This window comes from Cebidichthys violaceus, unplaced genomic scaffold (genome assembly GCF_023349555.1).
Source record: "Cebidichthys violaceus isolate CVI_PGR_0920_01 unplaced genomic scaffold, fCebVio1.0.p SCAF_39, whole genome shotgun sequence".
In the NCBI taxonomy this organism is placed as follows: domain Eukaryota; kingdom Metazoa; phylum Chordata; class Actinopteri; order Perciformes; family Stichaeidae; genus Cebidichthys; species Cebidichthys violaceus.
In genome coordinates this window covers 1,984,048-2,006,445 of record NW_027176583.1, presented here as the reverse complement: position 1 = coordinate 2,006,445, position 22,398 = coordinate 1,984,048, and the positions used below count along the sequence as shown (strand labels likewise).

The following is a 22,398-nucleotide window of genomic DNA, read 5'->3' as shown; positions in this document are numbered from 1 at the left end:
CGCACTGCAGACTCTCTGGAGTTTGCATAGAAATGAGAAGTAAGACTGAATGAGACGAGGGAGAGGACACACACGCACGCACACACATGCACGCACACACACACACATGCACGCACACACACGCACACTTTTCTCTCTCGCGGAGCGCCAGAGAGCTCAAACATTCCCACGTGATGATGGTTTTGCTCCCTCCCTCGCGGGGCGGACAATAGCGCGCTGGCGCACCTCCACGCGCACACATTCGTAGAGTGCAGCCCAAACTCGGTCAGAACTCAGGTCCGACTCTAGAGAACTTTAGAGAACTTTACACAACTTTACACAACTTTAGAGAACTTTGTGCCGTAAAGAGCCTTCGTGGACCCGCTCTCTGGTCTCCTTTAGTCGCCTTCTTCTTGCTCACACTGGAGGAGTAAACTATTCATGTTTTCTTCAAATGGGAATTACTTGCTCGCGTGAGACGTCGGCTCGCTTCTCTCAGTGATCGTCAGACTCTCGTTCCGATCCAAACATGCCGGAGAGAATCAGCGTTTCGGACTTTCTGGTCCTGACGAACGAGGACTTGTCTTCGCCGGGGACTTCAAGCTTTCTGTCCAAAATGAGCGACTGTCGGGACACAGTTTCAACCGTGGACGAGGTGAGAGAGGAGGAGGAGGAGGAGGTGCAGAGACACACATGCACCTTTTGTCTGTTGTTTACCTGTCCATGTAGCATAGCATAGCATAGCATAGCATAGCCTGTGGGGCTCTGCACTCACCTGAGGACTGAGCGAGCTCACCTTTGTGAAAGTGGAAGCTTTGATGTTCTTTGTTTTACAGCAGTGTTGTAAAAAGGACGTGAAGTCGTTCATCGTGGTTTCACAATGAGCACAGATATGAAGACTTACATCAACAGTGTGTGTGTGTGTGTGTGTGTGTGTGTGTGTGTGTGTGTGTGTGTGTGTGTGTGTGTGTGTGAGCATACACTGACCAGGTGCTCCGTGAGACCCTGGTTCTGGTTCTGAACTGGACATCTGGACGCTTCATACGTGGTTTCAATGAGCCTCAGTGGTACAGGGCGTCTCTGTGTGTCCTGAGTAGTGGTTCTGTCTTCAGTAAAGTCTGGATGTTTGGCTCTCATGGTTGTTCTGCAGGCGGTCCTGGTCCAGTAAGGGTTATGTGAGGCAATAAAGCACAGAGAGTTCACTGGGCCTCAAACAGAACACACACACACACACACACACACACACACACACACACACACACACACACACACAGCAGACAGAAAGTAGTGAGGTCCTTCTGACAGAGTCAGGTTTTGTTTTTAGTGTAAGAGTGTCTGTGAAGGCCAGCCTCTGCATTTTCTCTGTTTGTACTGGTGCTCTGGCTCCAGGCCTGTGTGTGTGTCTGTGTGTGTGTGTGTATGTGTTTGTACTGGTGCTGTGTGTGTGTGTGTGTGTGTGTGTGTGTGTGTGTGTGTGTGTAATCTATTCTCACTAAACTCTCTGTTGAAGGAGGAAATAGTCGGGCTGCTGTGAATTCTGCCAAAAAACAAAAATCGAAGTGTGCACACAAGTTACTCCGTCCCCGTCTGTCTTCCTGATAATATCACAGTAATAATAATACTGATAATAATATCACAGTATGGTTCAATGTTCAAACGGACACGGTCTGTAAGAAATGAACGCTCTTCATCGAGGTCTTCATCGAGGTCTTCATCCTGGCTAGAAAGCGACAGCTGAGCGAAGACGCCCGGTTTATGAAGCGTTGTCCTCAGCTGCTCTGTTTGTCTTGGGAGGATGCTCTTATTAACGGCCGTGGCAGACTGGACAGTACATACCGGAATAGCTGCTCTGGGGAGGGACATGTTGGCATCTCACACACACACACACACACACACACACACACACACACACACACAGATGTAACTGTCCCTTTAAAGATAGATCTATGGTGATTATGTTTGGTCTCGGCAGAGACCGGCTTGATTAATAGCTAGAGTAAAGTGTGGGCATGTGTGCGGTTAGGCAGACAGAGACACCATTTAGCCCGACACACACTTGGCTGCTTGTTGCTGATTATTCCTGATTAGAGGCAGCGATAGCGGGAGAAAGGCGGGGATAAGGAATGGTTTCATGTGCTATAACTGTGTGTAGCGTAGTGGAGTTTCCAGACGGTGCAGATCTAAAGGTTCCTCTCACGTCTGACCCGTTTGTTGTGGCTTTGAAGTTCGTCACCGTGATAGTTAATGTGGTAAATGAGGATCAGGTATCAGTCAGTCACACACCCTGAGAGCGGGTGAACACAACCTCGTGAAGGCCGGTGTTGTTTCTCAACATCAGTGCAGTATGGGTGGAGCTCCTCGCCCTCTGCTCAGGGGATGTGTGTGTGTGTGTGTGTGTGTGTGTGTGTGTGTGTGTGTGTCACTGTGTCTGCCCGTCGGTGTGTTCATGTGCCCGGATTTATTTCACGACTTCAACAAACGCAACCTGTTCTGTTAACCTGCACCAGCTTGTTTCCACTGTTTATCCCCCGACTGCCAACCAACTCACCGAGTAGAGGAAACAGCAGCAGCATCATCATCATCATCATCATCATCATCATCATCATCATCATCATCATCCGCGAGCGACTCCCATCCCCAGTCTGCACTCAATCACTCCCCCATTCGCTGTCTGCAGGGCTGCATCACACAGACACCACCTTTTAATTAGAGCACTGACACTTAGGAGTGGACTTGACCGGCGTCTAACGAGGCCGTGTCTCTGAAGTCTGGATCAGTGGCTCATTAAAGCTATTTGTAGAGGCGTGTAGGTGGAGCGCGGCGCGTCTAGCTCAACAAGCGGCCTGTGAGAGGAGAGTCAACAGGGTGTAGTCTCAAACCTCACTGAGCCTCCGGAGCCTCAGTGAGAGAAAGTGTTGCTTCTACCTGGAACGTGAAATATGTGCGCTGACATCATGCAGGGCTGCAAATGACGAGACAGACGAGCGTCTCGCTGACAAGTGCTGACTCACCTGTTCACCTGTTCGCCTTAGTCAGGCCATGAGAAACACACACACACACACACACATCAGTATATCAAACCTCTCTTTTGTTTGTGTGTTTGTCTCCTTGTGGTGTCTTGCAGTCTCTGGAGATGGACCACACAACTCTACACAGGATGAAGAAGATGATCAAAGCCATCCACTCTTCTGGACTCTGTAAGTATCAACGGCTCACATAACGTCGTGTCATTCACTAAATTAAGTGACTAGTTCAGATCAAGGCTCAATCACGAGCTTTTCCCAGAACTTTCAGCTGTTGGCTCTGGCTCTGTTGGCTCTGTTGGCTCTGTTGGCTCCGTAGCTGCTGTGGTTTCATCCACTCTGAGGTCTTCTGATCCACGGTGGCTTAAAGTTATGCATGAAAGCTCGTTCTTGACCTCGCAAACGGTTCTTTGATGAAACCATTTCAGCTGGAGATCTACTAACGAGCTTTTACAAAAGCTCCCATCAGCACCTGGACCAGGTCCTGCAGAAGAAAGCTCCGGGATTGTTTCCTCAAACTCCTGTTTATCAGGTCAAGAATGAACTTCCATCTTGTAAGTTGTAGTGTGTAAATACATTAGTACAGTACAATATCAATGACGGATGTCTGACCCTCTGAATGAAGCATGTCGGCTCTAGTTTTTAGGTAAAGGTCAGCCGTTGTGATGATGCTCATCAGAGGACATGGTGAGGCTCATGTGAGTGAGGCTCATGTGAGTGAGGCTCCTCGTTTCTGGACCAGAGTGTGTGGAATGTTGGCTGATTGCGTTTGTAACCACACACAGTGTGGTTTTGTGGTGCTACGCACCGGGTCTCTGAGTGAACGCTCAGTTTGTGCGTCACTGCAGGACGTCACCGTAGTTTGCTAACAGATCTATCGGTGAACACGCTCAAGATGTGAGTGTTCACCTCAGAAATGCGCGGGAGAACCGGAGGAGCCGCTCAACACATCCTTCAGTTGTTTTTCTGCTCGCTTACAAATCTGCTTCACATTTCTCAAGGCTGCAACTCAGAGCTTTTCGTAAATATGAGTCAGAGAGCCAGCTGCCCAGAGTGAAGCAAGCATACACCAAGCGTCCCATGGGTGTTCTCATACCTGCTTACTCTACTTCTTCATTTCTTCTTCTGTGTCTGAACCCCTAATCAGTCCTGATGTTTACCGTCTGACACACACACACACACACACACACACACACACACACACACACACACACACACACACACACACACACACACACACACACACGGTGAGATGTTCTCTTCTTTCGATCTCTATTCCCATAAACCCGCTAAGCACCACGTCTCTGCCAAGACGCTGTGTGTGTGTGTGTGTGAGTGTGTGTGTGAGTGAGTGTGTGTGTGAGTGTGTGTGTGTGTGTGAGTGTGTGAGTGAGTGAGTGAGTGAGTGAGTGAGTGAGTGTGTGTGTGCCTCTCTGCATGTGTGTTTGTTATGTATAGACTCAGTTCTTCTGCTTCCTCTTCATTGTGTCTCCTCCGTCCTGCAGCCTGTCTGCATACTTTCCTCAAATTCATACTAAATGTTTCACTTTTGTTTTAACTAATTAACACAGCTGAGTCAGCGATGACCCTACGACACTTCCTGCTTTCGTCTGCTCGGTCTGCCTCGGACACTTCTGCAGATGTCTGGCTCATGTGTGTCTTCACCGCTTCCTTAAACGATAGTTCGCTTATTTCATTGTTTTGCCTTAAAGTCACCTGAGACGATTTCCACGGGTCTTGATTTGTAGCGCGTGTTTGTTTGATGTCCTCTTCTGAGCCTCACTTTAAAATAGCTGCAGGGTGAAACTTAACGTAGTGAAATGTGAACCGCCATGGTGCCGGCCGGAGCTCAGATTCTTTTCCACATAATTTAAACAGACGGAGACTCTCAGGTCAGTGACCTGTGAGCCCCAGAGAAGCATGGTCCCTGCAGGCCTCCCTGTGTGATGGGGAGAAACCAGGACTAATGTGCCCCACATGCTCGTCTTGTTGAAATACTGTCACTGCAAGTCAATCCGCCTCCTGAAGAGTCGCCTTTAACCGTCGACGTCTGACTCACTTTACGTGTTGTGTTTTCAGCCCACGTGGACAACAAGGAGCAGTATGTGGAGGTGCTGGAGAACCTGGGGAACAGCCACCTGACCCAGGACAACAACGAAGTCTCCACAGGGTTCCTCAACCTGGCTGTGTTCACCAGAGAGGTCACAGCCCTCTTCAAAAATCTGGTGAGGAAGGAGGAGACGAGTGTGGAGGAAAAAGGGGAAGGGAAAGGAGAGGATTCCTCAAATTAGTTTTACTAGAGAGTTCAAACCACACGTGCAAAACCTGCGTGATCTGCAACTCTTGACTCCAGAAACCGAGGCCGTCCGGAACCCTCCCACTGATGGCTTCTATGGCGATGATAATTCATCCCAGACCTCCACGTGTGCGCACACACACACACACACACACACACACACACACACACACACACACACACACACACACACACACACACACGTACGTCAATCAAGGCCTCACAGGGGAGACTGGTTGTGCTAAATCACCCTGAGCGTGTCCTTTAAGGACGTGCATGTGTGATGTTTGACCTGTCGTGATGATTACTGCTTATTGTACAATATGTTGACTTTGGTCTTTCTTACGTAAAAGACTGATGGTACTGATGGTACTATAATATACATGGACATGACCTCGATCCGTTTTGCTGACCCTGATATTGCCCCTTGTGTTTACATAAGAATGTCACCAATCTTTAGTCACATGATGCCAGAATACACAATAAGACATTGGGCGTTATTGTTATCAGGCCTGAGAGTCCATATCCCAATTTCAATGTCTGAATACTTTTAAGAATTTAAAGTTCTTTCCTCTTTACTTGCATATTTATGTTATTATTTTATCAGTGGCATAAAATGGTCTTAAAGTGACAGTAATATTGTTTATCGCAATTATTTCTGAAACGATCCAACAGAAGTAGTTCTTGTGGCCGGCCGACCCGTCCCGCTGTTCATACAGGCATGCTTGGATTTATCCGGGTCATCTGTCAGAGTGTTGACCCGTATTCACCGGTGTCAGAGCTCCATGTATTCTCTGTTAGTGAGCTCAACTTATGGACACAATGTCACCTCCAGGCCTCTGTGTCAGTGGAAGGAGGTCCGATCAGGGAGGTGGTCGTTTGGACGTTATCCATGATAGGAGCAGGATGTAGCTAATCCACCTGGACCCTCGAGGGGTACCGGACACTGCTGGGCTGGAGGCGATGGGTGGATGGGTGGATGGATGGATGGATGGATGGGTGTAGCCGTGCTGCATGCAGTGAAGATGTGATGTGTTTCTACTTTGTGGTAGTTATGAGTTACTGTAACCTGTCGGGGTTCTGCTGGTGGTTTTGTGACTCATCCTCCTCAGATCCACAATCGACTCGGTTCAGTTCACAAACGGCAGTAAATGTCATTGCGTCATTCTCCTGCTTGGATCTAAAACCTTAATGATGAAGATTATTATTTCTTCATGAACCACTGGCTCAAAGTGACTCACCGTGTTTCTGAACCATCCACACTTATTCTCAGAAATGTGGGTCCATAGGAGTGTGTGTGTGTGTGTGTGTGTGTGTGTGTGTGTGTGTGTGTGTGTGTGTGTGTGTGAAAGTATATTTTAACTCCTTTTGCTTCTTACCTGTTTCAGGTGCAAAACCTCAACAACATGATGGCGTTCCCTTTGGAGAATGTGCTGAAGTCAGAACTCCGGGACAGCAGACTGGTGAGTCTAGACGTTATTACAAATGTATTACATAGTAATAAACTGTTGCACACGTACTGGTGTTAGAACAGTGAGAGAACACCTGTCTGAAAGGGGACATCCACTGACAAACTGTTGGAGTGACATTAAATGAAGGCTTTATCCAGCCCTGCAGTGAATGGAGGAGCAGCTCCGGGTTGATGTTGCTGTAATGTGGGGCTTTTCTGCAGCTCAGGAAGACGTTCTGCGTTTGTTGACTTTACTGTCGTCACGATGTCGAATCAGTTTTCGGGTGGATTTCCTCATGAAGCAGGTAATCCTGTCTGTCTCAGCTGAGCCTGTGAGATATCGGATGAGATGAGGCTGTTTGTGTGGATTAATGAGTGAGACTGAGCTGTGTTCTGAACCGCTCTGTCTCGCTCACTGTTTGTCCCCGACAGACTAGTGAGCAATAACTCACTAATGCTCCGGTAAGCTCCCGTCGCTGCCCCGTCTTTGAAACAGCTGATTGGACAGCTGAACGTTGCTTCACTGTAACTGTGAAGGGAGACACAGTGCTGCAGGAATGTTGCTCAGCCAGATAGCAGACTAGTTAGCATAACGTGAGTAATCGTGTGTCTGTGAAGGACCTGTCTGGCTGTCTCCAGTTCTACGCAGATAGTAACCAGGTCACCTGACTGCATGTGGACTAACCAGGTCACCTAAACGTCTTCTCTTCTCCGCAGGAGCTCAAGAAGCACATGGAGAAGAGCTGGAAGGAGTACGACATCAAAATGTAATTAACCATACGCTTAATGTGTTACCTCAGCCTCGGCCTTATTTGACCTCATGTGGTGTAAAGTGTTTAATGACGTCAACTCTCCCTTTTCTCCCTTCATTCACTTCCTCTACCTTCTGTCAACGGTGACATGATTAAAGGTGAATGATTAAGCGGGAAGAAAACGCTTAAAATGCTCAAAAAGTTAATGGTTACAGAGTGAGAGTTGATCGGACAGGTAGAAGAATTGTTGGTGCACATGAATGATGCTCTTCTTTTCCTCCTCATCCTCCCCTCCCCCATCAGAGGGAAGCTAGAGAAGGAGAGGAAGGAGAAGACCAGGCAGCTGGGTCTGATCAAGACGGAGGGATCGGACGGAGGGGAGGACATGGAGCGAGAGAGGAGGACCTTTCAGCTGCAAATGTGTGAGGTGAGGGACTAGACCAGACCCAGACACCTTCCCCACACCTGAGGGGATGATTTAGTTCACATGGGTGGTCCGCTTTGTGGATTCCATACTCCATCCACGGTCTGCTGCGTGGCCAGGGTCTCTGTGATGGAAGAAAGATGTGTTAGAAAGACGTGAGATGTTTGTGTCCTGCAGAGCTCCAGTGGAGCGTGGTTGTACACATTACATGCGCCTCCCTCCAGCGCTGCTACATACAGCCTCAGCTGAGTGTGTCAGAGCTCATGTAGCTGGAAAAAGACTAATCCTGACCGAGACCAGCTGTTGAGACAAAGACGAGAGGCGGGGACAGTGGAATTTCCACTTGTTGTAAACCGCCGGAACTCTCCGTCTCTCTGTCCGTCTCTCTGTCCGTTTGTCCTCCTTTCTTTCACACTGCATACATCAAGCACACAGACAGACGGACACACGGACAGAGACACACGGACACAGACACACACAGACACACACAGACACACGGACACAGACACACACAGACACACAGAAACACACAGACACACACACGGACACAGGGACACACAGACACAGACACACAGACACACACAGACACACACACACAGACACACACAGACACACGGACACAGACACACACAGACACACAGAAACACACAGACACACACACGGACACAGACACACACAGACACAGACACACACACACAGACACACACAGACACACACAGACACAGACACACAGACACACAGACACACACAGACACACACAGACACACACAGAAACACACAGAAACACACAGACACACACAGACACACAGAAACACACAGAAACACACAGACACACACAGACACACACAGACACACAGAAACACACAGACACACAGAAACACACAGACACACACAGACACACACAGACACACAGAAACACACAGAAACACACAGACACACACAGACACACAGAAACATACAGACACACACAGACACACACAGACACACACAGACACACACACAGACACACACAGACATACAGACACACACAGACACACACAGACACACACAGACACACACAGACACACAGACACACAGAAACATACAGACACACACAGACACACACAGACACACACAGACACACAGACACACACAGACACACAGAAACACAGACACACACAGACACACACAGACACACACAGACACACACAGACACACACAGACATACAGACACACACAGACACACACGAAGCAGAGAAGCACTGCACTGAGCCTCGCTCTGCTTCAGCTACAAAGAGGCAGATTCACACTTTGGTTTTATGGAGCAGAGAATGTAGTCACTGCTTCCAGACGGAGGATGTGTGCAGCATGGAAATCATTCTCCATAAAGCCTTCTCTGTGTGTCCGTGTCATTCAGCAGCACCGTGAAGAAGTAAGGAGCTACGTATTCAAAACAAGATGTTGAAGACATCGAGTTCACTGACAAACACGCTGCATCTCAACGTCAACGTTAACTCGTGTTAATTTAACGCTCTGAAATGTGAAGCAGTAGGTTCTGTTTTAGCAGTAACTTAATACAGCAGCGGCCGAGAATGTTCGCAATACTGCAGATATATAAATATTACGCTCATTAGTGGTCTACAGGCTCACGCGTCATGTTTCCATGGAACCATCTGGCCTTTCCACTTCTGGATCGTGTGTGAAAAGTCTCTGTTTATGCTTTCAGTACCTTTTGAAGATCCAGGAGCTGAAGGTGCGCCAGGGTCCCGATCTTCTCCAGAGCCTCATCAAATACTTCCAGGCCCAGCTCAGGTCAGTCTCAGCCGATAATATCTTTTACTTTTTTCTCGCCATTTTGTTCTACGATGTGAAAGTGAAATGAGGAGCAGCGTGTTGTCCTGGCCTCAGAAACATATGGCTTTGATTTCACTGCTTCACTGAGAGATTTAACAGTTGAGGTTCATTCATTTTTCTTTGTCACGCTATTATTACTGTTGTTAACCGTTAACCTGTGTTAATCATACCAAGCGTTTGATGTGGGAGCGGAGTTGCTGACGCAGCTTTCGCCGTGTGATGTTTGGACTGAAGTAGCGTCACGACTCAGCGTTTCTTCTTTCTCTGCTCTCAGCTTCTTTCAGGACGGACTGAAGGCCGCAGAGAATCTCGCTCCCTTCATCGAAAAGCTCGCTGCTTCTGTTCACACGGTGAGCACCGGTGTGTCTGTGTTCCTGCATCACAGCAACCAGAGCGCCGGCCGCCTGGTGTCTGCAGACGGTGTTGTTATGATCCACATATCCGTCACGATTAAGAGGTCAAAGGTTAGGGTCTGTGGTAACTGCTGATGATTCACATCTAACAAACGTTAATGTTAGCATGCCCCCCCCCCCCCCCCCCCCCCCCCACACACTGAGTTTAAGCGGCAGTAAAGCTTTCACTGTAGATCACAAAGTGTTTTAGTACCTCATAGCACTTCTTCTGTTACCCCCCCCCCCCCCCAGCTCAACCCACAGGCAGAGACTCTATTCCCAGAAATGCCCCCCTCCTCCCCCCCCGTTCCCAAAAGACGAAACAGAAAGCATCCCTTTATTTTCATTCCTTCCCTGATGCCGATCTATTTCTCCAACCGCTCCGCCGGGTTTCCAGTCCCTCCTCTGGATCGAGCTCTGGAAACAGACTCGGCTGTGACACGGAGAACGTTAGAGGTTTTTCTGGTTCTGCATAAGCGGAACAGAGACCCGCTCAGACATGCCAGACCTCAGCCGTAAGGAGGAACGTCAGACCGGAGCTATGTTATGGCTCCCTGGAAAACTGCTGCTGAAATATTTCAGTTAAACAGACTCATGAAAGACCGGTCACTCTGCTGCTGCTCTAATACAAGATCCACGACCTCCGAGGACCACACACCCCAGCACTGAGCTCCGTTACACAAAGCTCTGATGTCATTCCACACCCAGTTCTGGGAACAAATGGAAAAAAAACAACACTGGATATAATAATACACAAAAACATGTTGTTCCAATTAATGAACTGGTGTTTGTGGCGTGTGTTTTTAGGTGCGTCTGGACCAGGACGAGGAGGTGAAACAACTCACTCAGTTGAGGGATTCTCTCAGATTACTTCTGCAAGTGGAGGGGAAAGAGGTATGTCTCTTTGATGGACGCATTATAAATATAAAGTACCTTCAATTTACAGATTTAATGTCTTCAGTTCTACCGTTTCAACATAGAAACAAGATGTGGGCTTTAGCTGATGCTATCGGATTTCTCTGTCTTGCCACACTTGTTTTAAATTGTCAGAGCTGGCCTCAAGCTTTTGAAGTGAAGTCCTGAATCTCTGTTTGTGTCCTAGGAGTATCTGAACAGGAAGAACTCCGGCAACGGGTACAGCATCCACCAACCGCAGGGCAACAAGAAGTACGGGACGGAGAAGTCTGGCTTCCTGCTCAAGAAGAGTGATGGGTGAGTAGAGGCATTGGGTACAGCGTCCACATGTCAGCTCACAAGAACTATAACTGGAAACACATGGAGCACAAGATGTGAACGAGATCAAAAGAGCTGAATCATCATGTGGTTTAATGTGTCGTAGATCAATAACATGTTATAACATTGTTATATCAAAACCTCCAGGTTTACTTTCATGATAATATTCCAACAAATCCTTTTTCACAGTGATAAACTTTGCTGTTGAGTCGTGATCAGAGCTGAGTAGAGAGAGAGAGAGAGAGAGAGAGAGAGAGAGAGAGAGAGAGAGAGAGAGAGAGAGAGAGAGAGAGAGAGAGAGAGAGAGAGAGAGAGAGAGAGAGAAGGGGGGTTTTCAGACTCTGTCCTCCCCACCTGGTCCTCATTACTGTGAGATGAAGATCCGAGCAGGGGCCCCTCCTGTGAAACTTATTATGACTCGCCAACTGAACAGATCCAGCTTTTGCATCACACACACACACACACACACACACACACACACACACACACACACACACACACACACACACAGAGCTCGATTGCAGCATGATAAGGAGAGGGGATGTGGTTCAGAAGGGTGAATGGGAGACGAGGGAGAGCGATTCTTCCTCAGGCCACTGACCAAACGGAACGCGTTCTCAGCCGTTTGACGTGCTTCAATCAGCAGAATGAAAACAGTGAAGTGCTGTAAACAGGAGTTAGTGAGTGTAGATCTCCATTATGCTGTTAATGATGTGCATGTTAACGCTTTCATCACTGAATGCGCTGCACAGAAACCCTTCAGGGTGCCGATGTTCCCTCAGTAGTTTGTGTTTAGTGTCGTTTTTCTCAGATTAGTCTCTCTCTCTTTGCCGTGTCATCCAGCAGGATCAGGAAGGTTTGGCAGAAGAGGAAGTGTGGAGTGAAGTTCGGCTGCCTGACAATATCTCACAGTACGGTGAGGACAAACCGCCACCGAAGTGTAGTCTGAAACCTGTCCGATCCTCCGGCTCACGTTACTCTGTGTCTATCTTCAGATCAACCGACCGCCAGCCAAGTTGAACCTGCTGACCTGTCAGGTGCGCCCGAACCCGGAGGACAGGAGGACCTTTGACCTGGTCACTCGTAGGTCCATTCCTAACTTTTGACCCGGAACACGTCATCATTAAAGACTAAGAGTCACGTGCAGCTGTGTGGTGGTTATGATTGGTGTTACTGTTGTGACGTGCTTGTTTTACGCCTTTTCTATTTCTAAATCTTCTGATGATACTTTTACGTCTGACCTCTGCTTCTCTTTGTCCCTAGATAACAGGACGTACCGTTTCCAGGCAGAGGACGAGCAGGAATGTACGATGTAAGTGTTGAAACTAACGCTATTCACTTCCTTACCTCTTGTATTCTTTCTTTGTTTAAGCAGGTCGTTACACGTCGTGCACCGAGAAGTGAACTAAAGATCATAATACGGTTGTGTTCAGTCTGATGATGTATGCAGGGCTGACAACACTCCTCCTCTAGGGGTCCGCTGGCCCAGCTGCTTTTGGGTGGGACTTCTCTTTCCAGCCACAGACAGCGAGCGAGGAGACTTTGTTGTTTTGTGATGTGGGGAGTGAGGGGAGTGCATGGGGGGGGTTTCTGTCCCTTACCCGTCCTGTGTGTGTGTGTGTGTGTGTGTGTGTGTGTGTGTGTGTGTGTGGGGGGGGGGGCCCCTCCGGGCAGATTCTTTGATGTGATGTGCTGTTAAGGGACGGAGGGAGATGGAAATGCTTTGAGGGGAATTGAAGAACGTGAGCTTCAGTCCGGGTGGTGGAGAACTCGTGAGAGTGAGAGTGATGATGACTACTCACGAGACACTCGGACTACTTTTGATCGTCTAGGGAAAGGACTGAAATGATCAATGCTTTGGTTTTCCCTCCAAGTGAGCCGTTACAAAATGTGGGATTTGGAGGAAAATGAATAACATTTTTCATCTTTTATGAACGTATTGTTTTCTGTTCGTCTTCCGCTGTACTTAAGTTGGGTGTCGGTGCTGCAGAACAGTAAGGAGGAGGCGCTGAACACGGCGTTGGTCGGAGACCAGCTCCACCTCCAGGACAGCGGGCTCCAGGAACTCTCCCGGAGCATCATCGCCGAGCTGCGACACATGCCCGGCAACGAGGCCTGCACCGACTGTGGAGCACCAGGTCAGCCGGTCCATGTTGAAGAAGAGCGTCGTAGAATCACATCACTGACCAGTTTAATGTATTTTAACAACATTTATCAAGTCAAGCGGTGTTTTTACAGCGTCGTCGGGTTTCACGGTCTCTTGACTTCTCTGTGTCTCTCAGATCCAACATGGCTGTCGACCAATTTGGGCATCCTGACCTGTATAGAGTGCTCTGGCATCCACAGAGAGCTGGGTGTCCACTACTCCAGGATCCAGTCCCTCACCCTGGACCTGCTGAGCACCTCTGAGCTTCTGGTACTGACTACACCCATTAGATTTATAGATAGATAACGTCTGCTCTTCATGGAAATGCTTTAACATCACGTCTTTGTGTGTCCCTTCAGCTGGCCGTCAGTATCGGCAACACCAGGTTCAATGACATCATGGAGGCGGGCCTTCCAGATGACTCAGTCAAACCACTGCCACAGAGTGACATGTGAGTACCCGATTACTGCTGAACTGACAATCTGACTGTTCAAACGGAATAAAAGACGGTTTAGTGATCTGTATCTGTTTATTAAAATGTGTTCATTGAACAACCAGGAATGCCAGAAAGGAGTACATCGTGGCGAAGTACGCCGAGCGTCGGTACGTCCTGCGTAGAGAAGAAGCAGACCCCGGCCGGCTGTACGACGCCGTGAGGAGTCACAACCTCACTTCTCTTCTGCAGCTGTACGCTGAGGGCGCCGACATGTCCAAACCGCCCACGCTGCCCGACGGACAGGTGAGGATGATTTGCAGCCCGGCGGTTCTCCCCGACGTGTGTCCCGTTAGGAATGTGTGTAGTAAATCCATACGCTCTCCTGACAGACTTAAACTCCCACAGATGTCATGCATTCAGGATGAATGGCCGCCCACCGGGCTCGTTTACGGCTCCGCCTACACATCGGTGTAATGTTTCTCAGAGTTTCTAACGCGTTCCTGTCACTTTAGGACTTTGAAGCAAATGGCTTAAAATAGAATCAAGTGTTAAAAAACGCCACAGCATGCAGACTGTAGGAGGTGTGTGGATATCTCCAGTATGTGAGACATGTGTGTTCATTGTCCTCTTGTGTGCACGATCCGTGTGGGGGGGTAAATCACAGGCCTCATCTCCTCTGGCCTCGATTCAATCTTCCCTTGTTTTCCTCTCCTCATCCACTTGTCTCCTTGTTTGTCTCTCCTCTGCTCGTCTTCTGCCCGTCACACGCTTCCTGCTCTGCAGTCAGCAGTAGTAACACACTGACTCCGCTGTGAGCCTATCGGTGTGTTTGTTTGTTTTGGTCGGCCCTCGTTTATTATTTCAGCTTTCGGGTCAGAGCTCATTGAATTACTCGGGCCCTTCTCTTCCTCTCAGATAAAGCTTAAAGCTCTCGGCATGGCTTCGCTTTTTAACACACAAACACAAATGAGTTGTTTGCGTCAGACATAATCTAGTGTGATATCTTTAGACTCGACTATCAGGATCTAAATGCAGCCACTCGATGGACTGATTTAGGAACCTTTTCTGAACAACATTCGTGCTTTCTCCTTCCTGTCTTAAGGGGCTCAAAGAGACTGCTCTTCACCTCGCGGTGCGTCTGGAGGAAAGAAGCTCTCTGGCACTCGTGGATTTCCTCTGCCAGAACAGGTCAGACAGCGACCAGTAGTCACGAATGACTTGCGTCTCCTTTGCATGCAGAGGATTCATCGGTAGTGTGAGTTAGAGACATTTAACACCATCTGCCTGCTCTGTTCCTCTACAGCAACTGTCTGGAGAAGAGAACAGCAGAAGGAAACACAGCGCTTCACTACAGCGTCCTGCATCACAAGCCTGAGTCTCTCAAGTTACTGCTCAAAGCAAAGGCAGCCCTACACACGGGTAACCTTCTAGTTACTCTAGTTACTCTATTCTTCCTTCACCTAGTGTAATCAAGAAGTACTTAATCCATGTTCTTCTTTCACGTCTCCTCTAGTGAACTCTGCAGGAGAAACAGCCCTTGATGTTGCGAGGAGGCTGCAGCATGCGCAGTGTGTCGAGCTGGTGAGGCCCCACTGTCTCTCTCTTAATTCAGCTTTAAAGCTTTAATTCATACATTCTAAGACACACACACACACACACACACACAGTAAGGAGGTAAACTGAGGAATCAAGTTGCAACATTTGACATTTCTACCCAAAAGCCGAAGCCAGAAACGGAACAAGACATCTTCCACAGCTGGAAACCCTACCTTGAAATAACTCCCTGTGCAGCAGAGCTGTGCTGAGGCCTCCCAGGACGAGGAACCTGACCCTCCTCAGGTCCCAGGGTGCATCACTTCTAAACACCGCTTAATTTTCTTACCGGAAATCTGCCCGACTGAATCAGACCTGCGTTGTGTAATATCCTGTTTGATTACGCACATCCTTCTTTTACAAGCTTGTTGTGTAGAGAAGAAGGTTTCACTCATTCAACTTGTTGACTGAAGTCATTGAGACGCTCTGTTTTTAATTTGACCCACTTTGCTCATTCCTACTTGTCTGCTGAACCCGATGTGACACTGATGTGACTCATCATTGACCGTCAGGAGGTAGTTTTCTGTTAAGAGGATGTGTGATGTATTATTGTGTTGACATATATTCACGCCCTTTTCCTCACTGCCCATTTCTCTCTGCTCATATTTTGAACGTTTGTTCCTCTTTGTGTGTTTTAGTTGGAGCTGGCCCAGAGTGGGAAGTTTAACTCTCAGATCCACGTGGAGTTCATGTGGGAGACACAGTCTCAGGAGTTTTATGACAGCGAGGACGAGCTGGATGAGAGGGTAAACAACACACACACACACACACACACACACACACACACACACACACACACACTCTCTCATTACTGGCTTTGACTCTCTGCCAAAACAGCCTTTTATAGTCTTTTCTTCACTCTGCAATCTACTCTATTTAAGAGAAAAAGACAATCAAAATAAATGAAACAGAAAGTTGAGGAGAAACTAGAAATTACCTTGTGCTCCTTTCCACTTTCTTCCAGGTGAGCCCGTTACCCAAAAACCGCTCTCCTTTATCCTCAAACGGAGGCGGTGGAACGTCCTTTGCCCGCTGGAGCATGGGTAATGGTGCCAGCGGTAACGCTGGAAGCCGGCCCTGCCAGACATACGAGAACCTGGAGTTTTTATATGGGAATCCTCCAGCCAACAGCGCCCCCTCTGGAACATCGATGCCTCCACCGCTGCCAGCTAAATCCATCCAGAGAGGTGAGACTGCAGCGGACAGTCTGCGCCTTATTGACATTATAAAAATGCCCCAATTTAATTGTTTTCCAGTTCAACACATTAAGCTTCAGGTCATTAGTTTTTGAGTGAATGAACTTAATTTCATGGATGTTTTTTCCACAGGTTGCTCGGACCCCCAGATTTCAGTTACAACCAAGGAAGCGCTGCCACGCCGTTGCTCTAACCCAGCCTCCCACTCCGCCGGTCCCCAGACACAGACGAGACGTCAGACCCCTTCACCCAACGCAGAGGGCCAGGGGGCGAGACCGCCTCGGTCCCCCAAAGGACAGGGAGCTCTGCTCAAGGCACAGAGGCTGACGTCGGACGGCCAACCCGGTGCTCAAAGCGGCGTCACGCCAACGTCCTCTCAGAGCCACATAGGGCCCGTCAGGTGAGACGCACTTCTGTCCACACAATAGAATCGGGTGTAAAGAAGACCTTCTAGCTGTCCTCTGTTTTCAACTCGATATGATGAAGGCCTCGTTCGATCACAGATATTTCATAACTTCTCCGCCCCTCCAGTTCAGAGAAGACCACATCGTATCGTCGGACCAGCAGCGGAGGAGGCAGCCAAGGGAAATGTGGCGTGTTGTCTCCTAGTTGTGTGGGCAGCCAGGAGGAGCTGTACTGCAGCTTAGTGGGGAACAGTCCCGGACTCACCCCAGCTCCTGCTCCGGCTCCTGCTCCAGCTCCTGCTCCTGCTCCAGCTCCTGCTCCTGCTCCTGCTCCTGCTCCACCACCCTCACCTGCAGTGTCGTGTGTCCCACGACCCCGCAGGAACGCCATGGTAAACGCCACATAGAAATCCTTCATGTCACAAGCTTCAAGTCCACCGAACCCGTCAGAAGACATCTGTGAGGTTTCACAGTCAATGTACGTTTGCTGGTGAATATGGTGAATATGTGACATGTCTCCTTCAGGTTTCTGGCAGCAGGCCGCATCAGAAGCGTGTCAAGGCGTTAGTGGACTGCAGAGCTCAGAGTTCTGAGCAGCTTGCCTTCTTCAAAGATGAGATCATTGTGGTCACAGCCACTAATGACCCCCACTGGTGGGTAAGTGCAACTGCAACTTATGGATGTTTCTGCGGTGCCTTGTCGATTCAACAGTACTCTCTTTGAATTACATGCTGCACTACTACTACAGTATACGGATCAGTAAGTGGGAGCTTCACTGTACATATATATACATATCAGTGTGTAATGCTTAGTGTTGCATGTTGTTGATGAGTATTGTGTAGTATCTCTGCTCTAAGCTTCTGTAAGAGGACAACGTCCCGCTGGGATTAAAGTGCTCTCTGTCTCTGTGTCCTGACAGGCCGGTCACATAGAGGGGGACCCGTCCAGGAGCGGGACGTTTCCTGTCAACTATGTCCACAAATTAACAGACTGAAGACACAGGAAATACAAAACTACTGTATGGCAACATAACAGAGAGACTGAACCAGCATGGGATGCTTCTGACTGGAGGACTTGTTTTCTCCTGGATCCTTCTCAGACCACAGGGTTTGAGCAACCCGAGAATATCTCCACATGAGGATGGACTCGCCACGAGATGCCTTAGGAATTTATAACGTTTTAACATATACTCACTCTGGAAACCAACAAGGGAGCTGAAGGCTTTCAGAGCCCCATATAACCCCCCATTCCAAGGACAATACCCCCCCGCCCCGCCCCCGTTGGCCTATTCTTGGTTTTTAACTGCAGTTGTGTCAAACCATGAATCATGGTGTAGAAATCCATTTAACAGTTCATTATACATTATTGTGCAGATGTTTAAGTGGTCTGTGCTGATCCAGGATTTGTAACTCGAGGCTAAACTTACCTGCCTGGCAAAACCCCTTTTAACGGCACTTTAAACTTTAAACTCGTCGAGAAGAAGACGTCTTCTGGAGAGTTGGCAGCGTTGCTAATGTAAATAGTTCGAGAGCTGTTAAATCATAGTATAGTGAGACCTGCCCTGGGACTCTGTAGGTGGCTTTGTGCCTGCCGGTCTGTCTCCAGACCAGCGTCTGGGCAGAGACCTGAGACCTTCTCTCGGCCCTCTTGACTCTGGGCTCAGCTCATTGAGGATCCAGTTTCCTCTGGCTCCAGACATCTGTCTCAGTAGAACCTGGAGTAACGGCAAAGAAACAAAAGACTCTCAGAGGTGGCACTTAAAGAGAGTTCGTTAGCAACAGCACTCACTGCAGTAATTAGTTCACACACACACACACACACACACACACACACACACACACTGTGGACACACGTGTGTCACATAAGGTATACATGACACGAGCACGCTTGCACTAACACTACACACAGAGCAGCTTCCACGATTTAGGAACCTTAAGAATGGAGATGTATGGTTAAACTCCACTTCTTTACATTAGTGATAAATGTAACGCGTTTCACAGCTCTTACACATCACTTGTTGTACAAACTTGTATATAAATGTCCTCTGATGTACAGTATATACCGCCTGTTTCCTTAGCTGTCATGCATTATAAAGGATCGTATTATCAGTGTTTTGTATTAGTCTTACTCCATGTTGGTAATTCGACGTCCTCTGATCTAATGTCATGTGTCTTCTGTTGTTCAGTTGTCTAAATGTCTCTGAGAAGAAGAAGGGAGTAGACGTCCTCAGTGTTCACAGAGGATCAGGAAGCAGGCGTTCACTTCCTTTGAGTCAGTTCTGAGTGTGAAGGTACAGTGTGGAGCTTTTTAAGCGATCTATTGGCAGAAATGGTTTTGTTTTTGTTACCTCAGAATGAGGCCAGCCATTAATATCTCTAGATTCACATCTACGTACGGAGCAGGTCCTCTTTAGGGACCCGGCTGCCGTGTTTCTACAGTAGCCCAGAATGGACAAACCAAACGGGCCTTTAGTGTTTTCACGTTGGCCTCCTACTTGCTCGGCACACTGGAGGGAACCAGAAGCTACACACCAGACCTTTAACCGAACACGTCTGCTTCCTCGTGACTCTTCCTGCCTCCTTACCTTGTTCTAGTGTTGATCTATGAAGCAAACGCATCAGGAGGAGACGGCCGTGTTTTCAGATAGATAGAAGAGTAGGAACCAACAGTGAGGTCATTCATATCAGTCTATTTGTAAATACAAATAAAACATGTTTAATAAAGTGGCGTACAGTCTTAGTGTGAATTGGTGTTGTTCTGTATCTGTAGACCAAAGGTACCAAGTCCTGAATCCTCCACACAGGGACTTGAATTAATAGAGTGAGAGCAGTATTGACACTCATTGTGACGGGTCTTTAGTGGCCCTGATGATGTCCTGATGATTATATTATTCCACATATTTCATTTTGAAACAAAACTTATTTCCCTCCTTCTACCCCCCCCGATGCCTTCCTGAACCTAAACATCTTTCTCGTCCGTCCTTCCGGCCTCATTTGTTCTCCGTCCGAATGTCACTTCTGTTCTGATCCTCTGAACCGGAGCCAGGATGACGGGATTCCAACCTGTCGCTTACATAAGCGGTCACTTCACTAACGGGATGATAATGATGCCACGGCTTATTCTGCTCCGTACACGCACACACGCGCACACGCACACACACACACACACACACACACACACACACACACACACACACACACACACACTCAGCTCTCCATTAGAACGGCCTGTGTGTACTAATGCATACGACCAGCACTAAAAGGTTACTTCTAGAACATACTGTAGTTTAAGTGTATTCATTCACTAATGCCCTCATCCATTTAATGTATATTCATGCACACATACACTACACAAATATCATGTAATGTATATTCATGCACACATACACTACACAAATATCATGTAATGTACATGCTGTGGAATAATAATTTAACCATTTATTTGCATTTTTTTAAGTTATATTTAGGACCTCATCGCCGCTTTATAGTATTATTTATGACATTTTATGACATGTTTTCGACTTGCTATACTATGACTGTTTTTCACTTTTTTCGACAGGCTATACTATGACTGTTTTCGACACAATATACTCCGACTCTTTTTTTGACTTTTTTCGACATGCTATACTACGACCGTTTTTCACTTTTTTTGACAGGCTATACTGTGACTGTTTTCGAAAGGCTATACTATGACTGTTTTTGACATAATATACTCGGACTGTTTTTTTGACTTTTTTCGACATGCTATACTATGACCTTTTATCACTTTTTTCGACATGCTATACTATGACCGTTTTTCACTGTTTTCGACAGGCTATACTATGACTGTTTTCGACATAATATACTCGGACTGTTTTTTTGACTTTTTTCGACATGCTACACTATGACCGTTTTTCACTTTTTTTCGAGAGGCTATAGTATGACTGTTTTTGACGTAATATACTCTGACTATTTTTTGACTTTTTTCGACATGTTATACTATGACCGTTTTTCACTTTTTTCGAAAGGCTATACTATGACTGTTTTCGACACAATATACTCCGACTCTTTTTTTGACTTTTTTTGACATGCTATACTACGACCGTTTTTCACTTTTTTTGACAGGCTATACTATGACTGTTTTCGAAAGGCTATACTATGACTGTTTTTGACATAATATACTCTGACAATTTTTTTACTTTTTTCGACATGCTATACTATGACCGTTTTTCACTTTTTTCGACATGCTATACTATGACCGTTTTTCACTTTTTTCGAAAGGCTATACTATGACTGTTTTCGACACAATATACTCCGACTCTTTTTTTGACTTTTTTCGACATGCTATACTACGACCGTTTTTCACTTTTTTCGACATGCTATACTATGACCGTTTTTCACTTTTTTTGACAGGCTATACTATGACTGTTTTCGAAAGGCTATACTATGACTGTTTTTGACATAATATACTCTGACAATTTTTTTACTTTTTTCGACATGCTATACTGTGACCGTTTTTCACTTTTTTCGACATGCTATACTATGACCGTTTTTCACTTTTTTCGACAGGCTATAGTATGACTGTTTTCGACAGGCTATACTATGACTGTTTTTGACATAATATACTCGGACTGTTTTTTTGACTTTTTTCGACATCCTATACTATGACCGTTTTTCACTTTTTTTGACAGGCTATACTATGACTGTTTTCGACATAATATACTATGACCATTTTTCACTTTTTGCGAGAGGCTATAGTATGACTGTTTTCGACAGGCTATACTATGACTGTTTTCGACATAATATACTCGGACTGTTTTTTTGACTTTTTTTGACATGCTATACTATGACCGTTTTTCACTTTTTTCGACATGCTATACTATGACCGTTTTTCACTTTTTTCGACAGGCTATAGTATGACTGTTTTCGACAGGCTATACTATGACTGTTTTCGACATAATATACTCCGACTGTTTTTTTGACTTTTTTCGACATGCTACACTATGACCGTTTTTCACTTTTTTTCGAGAGGCTATAGTATGACTGTTTTCGACAGGCTATACTATGACTGTTTTCGACATAATACACTCGGACAGTTTTTTTCACTTTTTTCGACATGCTATACTATGACCGTTTTTCACTTTTTTTCGACATGCTATACTATGACCGTTTTTCACTTTTTTCGACAGGCTATACTATGACTGTTTTTGACATAATATACTCTGACTATTTTTTGACTTTTTTCGACATGTTATACTATGAC

General features: G+C 47.0%; 1 protein-coding gene across 4 annotated transcripts; it reads left to right on the top strand.

Moving 5' to 3' along the window:
- Positions 1-254: 254 nt before the first annotated feature.
- On the top strand, positions 255-19,896 carry asap3 (ArfGAP with SH3 domain, ankyrin repeat and PH domain 3). 4 transcript variants are annotated; one of them, XM_068726297.1, is made up of 26 exons: positions 255-634; positions 3,104-3,176; positions 5,082-5,227; positions 6,687-6,761; positions 7,466-7,515; positions 7,804-7,927; positions 9,630-9,715; positions 10,032-10,107; positions 10,957-11,043; positions 11,252-11,361; positions 12,229-12,298; positions 12,378-12,465; positions 12,646-12,694; positions 13,354-13,520; positions 13,665-13,798; positions 13,888-13,979; positions 14,087-14,267; positions 15,067-15,152; positions 15,268-15,383; positions 15,478-15,545; positions 16,196-16,303; positions 16,522-16,744; positions 16,886-17,153; positions 17,285-17,549; positions 17,683-17,814; positions 18,077-19,896. In XM_068726297.1, exons 1-26 carry the CDS (start codon positions 509-511, stop codon positions 18,149-18,151), a joined length of 3,075 nt encoding a protein of 1,024 aa, XP_068582398.1. In that variant the 5' UTR covers positions 255-508; the 3' UTR covers positions 18,152-19,896. The 4 variants fall into 4 exon arrangements, with proteins under 4 accessions (XP_068582398.1, XP_068582396.1, XP_068582395.1 ...); XM_068726295.1 differs by having other exon boundaries at positions 12,226-12,298; XM_068726294.1 differs by having other exon boundaries at positions 13,354-13,798.
- Positions 19,897-22,398: the final 2,502 nt, after the last annotated feature.